Source organism: Acanthisitta chloris, unplaced genomic scaffold (genome assembly GCF_000695815.1).
Source record: "Acanthisitta chloris isolate BGI_N310 unplaced genomic scaffold, ASM69581v1 scaffold20975, whole genome shotgun sequence".
Lineage (NCBI taxonomy): Eukaryota > Metazoa > Chordata > Aves > Passeriformes > Acanthisittidae > Acanthisitta > Acanthisitta chloris.
In genome coordinates, this window is record NW_008673383.1 from 801 (window position 1) to 8,989 (window position 8,189).

At 37.8% G+C, this 8,189-nt stretch overlaps 1 protein-coding gene across 1 annotated transcript in view; it reads left to right on the plus strand.

Moving 5' to 3' along the window:
* Positions 1-416: 416 nt before the first annotated feature.
* The window catches only part of FXN (frataxin), a gene marked incomplete at its 5' end in the record, with an annotated part of 8,198 nt that continues 425 nt past the window's right edge, over positions 417-8,189 (plus strand). The window contains 3 exons of the mRNA XM_009074948.1: positions 417-502; positions 1,886-2,006; positions 5,417-5,514. Of these exons, the coding sequence (XP_009073196.1) occupies positions 417-502; positions 1,886-2,006; positions 5,417-5,514 (305 nt within the window). The remainder of the gene's footprint in view (positions 503-1,885; positions 2,007-5,416; positions 5,515-8,189) is intronic.

The window sequence follows — 8,189 nt, forward strand, 5'->3', positions numbered from 1 at the left end:
ACAGAGACACAAGTTGTTGATAATGCAGTGTCTGAGTAGTGGATGCTTGTGAAAGAAAATCTGCACCTAAGCCAGTTGTCTCAGAGTTGCTCAGTAATTCTGTGGTAGAACAATAGAAAGTAAAGCAGTTCTCTTTCCTAATTCACTGCCCTGTGAATGAAAGGGTGTGGCTTGTTTTTCATCAGCTGATGTGAGAAGACAAGGATGTTCTTGATGGCTTCAATGATCCAAGGATAAAAGCTGCACAATTCTTTCCATATTAGCTCCATGATGTAGAATATGGACATTTTACCTGAGGAGGATGGAAAGGACTCTGGGAGTCTATTTAATTTATGTGATAAAATGCAATTTATATTTCTTCACTGGAATTTCTTCAGTGGAATTTCTAATTCCATTTTGCTTTTGCTTACTTTCAGCAGCAGTCACAGTATTCTTCAGGGGTGAAGAGCAGGACTGTTTGGCTCATGAATCTGAAAAATGCAGGAACTCTGAGTGACACAAGGTAAAATTGAGATATTCATATGAAAATATTGGTTAGATGTTTTAAAATAACTTATATACATGCTCAGACTACCAAACTGTTGTTGAGGTGATGTAAAGGGCAGCTATGGTTTTAGCTAAAAGCATTTTGGATGAATTTGGGAAGACCCTTAGGAAATAATTCACAGACCTAAACACAGGTGTCTGGCACCATTTCTCATATGCCATGGGACAAGAAATCTCTGCTTGCCCTGAGAGGATTTGACACAGCATCTGTCATAGACTTCTCCCCTTCTGATGCAGCAATTGGAGGCACCAGGAGGGATTGTGCAGAAGTCTAAAGTGACTCTTGCTATTAAGTGCCTGAATTGCACCCTAAGCCAGTACATGAATCTTACCCTATCCTAAGGCTTTCCGTTCTCCATGCCCCAAGGCATTTCTGTGGTGTCTCTCACATGAGTGCCATAGAGCCTGTTCCAGTAACTGGCTAATAAACTTTCTAAAAAAAATCTGGTCTGTATTATCAATTGATACATACTCAGTCCATAGTAACTGTTGCATTGCCATACCTGTTGGCAAAACCTGAAGTTATTTCACTGAATTGTCTGTTGGTAGAGATACCCACCCACACCCTCAGTTGAAAGTTGACACTGATACAGATGGCAAAACTTACGTGATTTAATTACGTTTGGTTAATTAAACTGATCTAGACTTTGTTCCACTAAAGAGGATGACAGAAGCAGTCTCACAGGTGCTGTAAGCCTTACATAATGGCTACAAGGGTGCTGCTTTGAGACTCCCTGGACAGGATGATAATTGTATGTATTAGTTCATAAGCACACTTTTAAGTAACATCTAATTACCAGGCTGCCTTAGTTATTCCAGTTGAGAAGGCAAATGCTGTACATAAACATCGTATGTGATACTGGTGTTTCCAAACTGCTTATAGCTACAGCAAGTTTTGTGGGGTCAAATGACATGATCCTTGTGGGTCCCTTCCAGCTCTGAATATTCTGTGATCCTGTGACATGTATTTCTAAACAGGAAGTTCTTGCCTCTATTTGTAGAGTTCAAAACTAAATAATTCTTGCACAAAGTCCTTTTATGAAAGGACTTACTTTGAAATCTCACTCTGTTTACTAAAATGAGGGTCAGTAGGAAAGTAAGGTCAGTAAGGAAAGAAGTACGTTTTCCTCAGTTAGGAGATCTCTACTACAAAATTCTACCTCCATTTATAAGGTGGATTGTTACATGCATTACCTTAAGAAAAATTACTACTTGTTTTATGTGATCATTTCATGGTTACTGTTCTACCAAGGTCATGGTCTTGGCATGTTTTTATTATAGGGAAACTGCTCTCTTTCATGTTTTTCCTCCTAATTATGGGTTTCTATGTCATTTGTAGCTCTTTAGATGAGACCACTTATGAAAAACTGGCTGAAGAAACACTGGATTCCTTAGCAGATTTCTTTGAGGACCTGACAGATAAGCCTTTTACCCCAGAAGATTATGATGTCTCTTTAGGGGTATGTTTTAAATATTATATAACCACTGTAATGATTGTAATTTTTTTTTTCTTTGAAGGAGAATTTTAAATTAGTCACCTTAGTGCTGGCACTTCAAATACAATGAGTTTTTACAGCATTGTTGTTAAATATTCCTGTTTATGCTGATTGACAAAATTCTGGTAAAAAGAAACACATAATGTTGTGTGATTTGAGGATTTTACGTATTTCAAGTATAGAGAGAGACATAATATGGAATAGCAAATGAGCACACAAGGAGATGGAAACTGTTTTCCAATTTCATAGCGGTCTGTAAATTTTTCTAAATAGGAATAGACATCTGACATGGGAATCAGTCCCTCCTGGTGAATACTAGGACAGGCCTACATGGCATAGTACGTGTACATCACATGTAACTGTTAGAGTAGTTCCTTTGATTGCCCTGAATACTGAGAAGAAGCATCTGTCTTCACCAGGTACAGTACATTTGTCCTGGCCTTCTTGATGACAGCCTGTGGTGGAGAGAAGCAACAAGAGGATGCAATGTTTGGATAGGTGGTTGCAGAAGGGAGAGCAGAGTGTACATGGGCAGAAGGCTACTGTCATGGGAGATACTGGGTGGCCGCTAGCCTAATAATTGGAGCCCTCAGTAGGTCAGCCACTCAAATTCTTTTACAGAAGTGACAGACTCAGATTTAAAATGTCCATTTTATTTGTATAAGAAATTTATTAGTTTTATATATGTTCAGTTCCTGAGGTGTAGCACTTCAGTGTGTTTCAGCCCTCAACGCAGCTTGGAGGAGTGCTGTTTAGTCGCTACACTGCTGTCTGGAGCACAGGTCTTTCACTACTGCATTGTTTTGAAGTCACCTAACTACTGCTCCTTCTTTTTGTTTTACTATAAGGAGATTGTGTTTTACTGGCCCTGTCAGTTAAGGTTTTATAGTCAGAGACATTGAAGCAGATGGTTTGGTTGCACTGTGCAAAAAAAGGAAACCGAAACAAAACAATGTAGTTTTGGACTTGTTCCTGTGCAGCTTTGCATCAGAATGTTCTTTCTTTATTTCACATAGCTAGGATATAAAATAACATGTTTTTAGTACCATTCTGTTGTTGCACTTAGCAAATACTACAAAACCTTGTTGCTTTAATTGTGTAAGGTAGTTAATGTTACAGCTAATTGCTTTTCTGGTGAAAAGCGTTGTGTAACCATTACTCTTCAGTATGTTTAGAATATCAGCATCTATTAGCCTGATTTAAAGAGCTTAGGATGAAAATTAGAAAATAGATTAAAATTTACCTCTTTAGACACTTCATTACATGAAGTTGATGAGTCATGTCATAATTATATGTCCATCTACTGTACAGCAGATTGTGTTTGACTCATTGTGAGGCTCAAAAGGAAATACTTTCACGTTTTAATTTTTACCAGTGGTCCTTGGTTACACAGACTGCATCACGACAATTAATATGCTGTGGTTTCTGTTAAGAGCAGGAGGTCAAGTAGTCCCAGGTTTTCATTCCAAACAGACAAGGCCATTGCTGTAGGAAGTCACAAGGTGGCGAACGTGATAAAGGTCTGTTGTGCTTGTCCGTTAAATGAACTTGAGTCCTTCGTGCAATTAATATCTTTGCATCCAGAGAAAAAAAAATCTCTTTCGAAGAATATTCTTGTTACCAGGAACCAACAGACATTCATCTAGAAGTACAAAACAAGTGGCAGTATTTCTTAAAATATGATAAAAGTATCTTGCAATTTAAGTTCTTAAAAACTCAAGTTGTATTTTCTAGTATTTCAGAAGTATTGCAAAATGCATGGGAAAGTGTTTTCAACACAGCAGCAGAAGTTAACCTTTGATTATTTTGTTGACTCTTTGGAAGCCTATTTACTTGGAGTGTTTCCAAGTGTACAGCATAACATCATGCTGAATACTTAATATGGGACCAAGCACATAAAAGAACAGTGAGACCTGTATATTGCTGTTCAAGCCTAATCCCCCAGCCTGCCCTTATTCTGCTGTATCTCTGTGACTCTTCAGACTGCTGCGATAGGGAAAAGTTTAAACTCTGACCACCAGAGAAGTAGCTTGTTCTTGTCCCTCTCTGCACTATACCAATAGCCAATACATGTAACTGGCAGGACAGCCTGGTGGTAGTATGAACCAGGAGAGCCTTTTATTTTTATTGTTATTGATCACAGATACTAATCGCATAAAAGCACAGAAACAGCAAAGAAAGTAAGGTAAAAAAACAGATCTTGAGAGTATTATTTCATGGTCGATGATCCTTGAGGTCTGTCAGAAACTAGTAACACTAAGTTACTTCGTAGGAGAAGGAAGCTTTGAGCTGCTTCCTGTGCTGCAGAGTAAGTTTGCAGGCAGTAGATGCTTGTAAGTGAAAGAGGTTTTTTCTCCACAGTGTGTGGTTATCTATAGCGAATATTCCTAGCAATGACAGTAGCTCTAGTAGCATCTTCTCACTGAAGCATGACAACTGTGATTCCCTTAAAGAAGCTTTATCATGCTATAGGGCCTGAAGTATTTGAGACACTGTAAATTAAATATGACTAACCTATTACCTGAATCATCACACCCCATTCTGTAGAGATGTCCTTTTTAATTAGCATAATTCAGATCATCTGTAGGATAGCTCTAGTCCAAGTAATGCTGGTTTTTAACTCTTAAAATTAGAACAGAAAATATTTTTGTCAGCTATGTATGCTTTTCAGATGCAGTTCTGAAAATGTCAGAGAAATGTGAGTCGTGTTGCCAGTAAGAAATGTGAGCAAGAAAGAGAAAATAAATGCACATTAGGATAATGGTCTAAAGGTGGCATAAATAAAGCAAAAACAGACCTCGTGAGGTTTAGAAGTGGAACATTTTTGAGGTATGAATCAGGATCTAGGCACGCCATCAGAATTACTGAGAATAAAATGTGTTTATTCCCTGGAAAACCATTACAGTTACTTAAGAAAAGTTAGGTAAAATTGCATGGCTCAGAAATCTAGCAAGGATACATGAAGTTTCTTGACTTTGAACCACACCAGTTCTGCATGCTTCATTAATAGAAAAAAAATTGTTATGGGATGATGTTTTAATCATTGCAAAATGAACTACACGTCCTTTCAAGATGCCAGGCCAAAGCTCAAGTGTATTGTTTAGGTGGTGCCATTATGAATGATGCAAACACTCTAAATTCAAACTCTGACTTGAAGGTTTAAAGCCTAGATCGAACTCAAAGATATGTAGGTTGTGCTAGGTATTAACGTAAGTTTTTAATACCTAATGATCATTCATCCAAGCTATTGCTGTTTGGGAAACAGTTGAGAATGTGATACAGGTATGTAAGTTTCTGCCACTGCACGTGAACTAACTGTTGTCAAAGTAGCAGGATGCCAATTTTTTTATTTCTCACTTTCTTTGTCTTTCAAGAGTGGAGTACTAACAGTTAAATTAGGTGGAGACATGGGAACATATGTGATCAATAAGCAAACACCAAACCGGCAGATTTGGCTGTCCTCACCCACTAGGTAAGTTATGTGTAAGTTAGTTATGTAATGTCTGCAGACTGGGTGGGAATGTACTTCTCCCTTTTTTATAGCATAGCACGGACCATCTAATATGCTTTTCATAAGTAACCCTTTACTCTGGATATCCTCAAAACATGATGTAATCTAAATGTTCAGTACTAATTTCCATAGAGGTTTGGGGCACAGTGCATTATACTGACATACTGAAATTAATACAGGAAATGTGTAATACAGAATTTTCATACACTGTTCCGGTCTAAAATCACTGTCTACAGGAATGCAGCTTACTCATAGCAAAAATAAACAGCAGTGATTAAAAAAAAAGCAACAAACAAAGCTTCTGTTGGAAAAAGAGTGATGATGATGTTATGATCTAAACCTCTCTTTGTATTTAAACAGGGTGTCTCCTTCCCCTTTAAGCTTGTGGGATTTCCTGCTTTATATGTTTGTGTGCTCAAACTGGTTGTTTTTGTCAAGTATCTGCACTTCACAGGAGCCTTAGCTAGCTGTTTCCTCTGCCTCCTCCAACCCTGTGTTTTGATCCTTTCCAGGTTTTGTGGTTGGTTTCAGCAGGGAGGGCAGCCAGATCAAGGGGAATATGTTGTAGCTGTCTCCCCCCTAAATTTGTATTCTTTGCCACTGTCCCAGGAGAAGAACTGAGGGAGTTGGTCAGTGTTTCCGGTGAAAGAACTAGCTACAAGATTTTTGTGTCACTGTCACAAAGGTTTCATCTATTTATGAAAACCAGAATTCAGATAATTTCTGTCCATTTTGAACCAGCTCTTGTTGAGCTAAGACATATATGCTCCAGAATGTGGAGATTGTGAAAAATGTTAAATTTTTCTTTTTATTTTGGTGTGTGTGTGTGTTTCTGTTCATTTGGTTTGGTTGCTCCTGTGAATAAAAATACACAAGAGATGTGCTTCAAAATTCTCTGAGGTTTTTTGTTTTCTTCACCATTTGTGATGAAAAATTAATTTATTACAAACATTAAGCTTTGTACTCCCTTAACTGGTATTATGGTAAACAGTGGTACTTCCTGAAATATGATGCTGTGTGTTCACTTACTTCCTAACTTCTGGAAAGCAGCTGTAGCAAGCACTTACTGGAAGATCTGGACAGAAATCTTCTGAACTGCAATAAGCTGGAAAGTGGAAGAAACAAATGTTGCTGCCAGTAATCACTTGTTTTGGGGAATTGTTAAAGTAAATGTCGATCATGAGTCTTTAAGAACATATCCCCAGGAAGACAAATTGTTAAGATGTGAGAAAGACGTTTTCTTGGAATATTTTTTGGCCTTCTGTTTGCTATCACACATCTATACACCAAAGTGAACTTAACGTTATGTTTGTAAACTTCACTTAGTTGACAATTTAAAAAGAGGGTGTGAGGGGATGGGTACAACCTACAAGCAGTGTGATTGCAGTAATTTCATGGAGCTCTTTTGAAAAGACTTCAGCCTTACACAGTATCTCTTGATATACCTTAATGTGATACTGTAGTTCTTCTCTCTTACAGTTTCAGAATGTACACAGACTTTCCATGAGAATCACATTTAATCTGTATTTATCTTTGTAGCCATTTAATAGAATTCACAAGATCTTTGCTTAAATTATTAATTTAAGTTTAAAAAGTCACATCTGTGCAGCATTTTGGAGATTCGGAGAACTATGGAGGTGTTTCATGTGTTAACCATATCACTGATACCTACTGCATAACATTTAGAAACAGTTCAGATAACTTACATATTTCTTTGTCGTTGATTAAATGGTCTGTCTTTGCCTGGTTTTCATGAATGGCTGGATCCCATTCCATCATTCTCTAGGCACAGGGCAGTATAAACATACGCCGATGCCGCTAAGGCAAAGGAGTGAGAAATGCATAGCAAAGTGACTGGAGCACATAATCTTGATTCCAAATAGTTAGCACTTCTGATAGAGCCAATGAGATTTCAGTGAAAGCAGCTCAGATTTGTGCTTGCATTTGTGACTTCTCATATTTTGGTTAGTGAATGAAAAGTTCTTCACTTGAGTACTGTGAGTAATCCAGGATATTCAAGGTTCAGATTAGTGTTTATGTTTGCAGAGAACCTGCAGAATGTTCTCGTGTATATTTAGGACAGTCTGTTTTCTAGCAGACCTTGTATGTTGATTGTCTGAGTTCCAGGGTATGTTGTCCTTACAAGATCAAGGCTTTGTCTGTTTATCCTAGATGACCATTTCACTCCTTTCTGTTCTTAGTTTACTTGGCATTTACAGTGGCGAGTGCCTTTCGGTCACTCTCCTATTTCACATGTGGAGAGTTGGGTGGATAGAAAGACCTTGGAATGGAACACAGGTGTTCAAGTTTCTTTCTTGATACCTAATGTAGGCCGGAAAAATTCAAGCCAGCAACAATATGCTAGCACAGAGGAAAATAGCATTTTGGATATAAATCTCCCACATGCCACTATATTTGCTGGTAAATTATATTAGCTGGTAAATTATTTTGTTGCATCTAAAAAGAAAGTGCAAATAGTGATTTGTGTTCTGCTGTGCTTAGAATATCTGCAATGTGACTGCTGCAAGAACTAATCAGTGACATTAATTCAGCATTACACAAATATCCCTTGTGCTATTTGTATGCAAGAAAATTATCTGGTCAAGGGAAGAAGAAGGGGTAAAGGAAGAAATTAC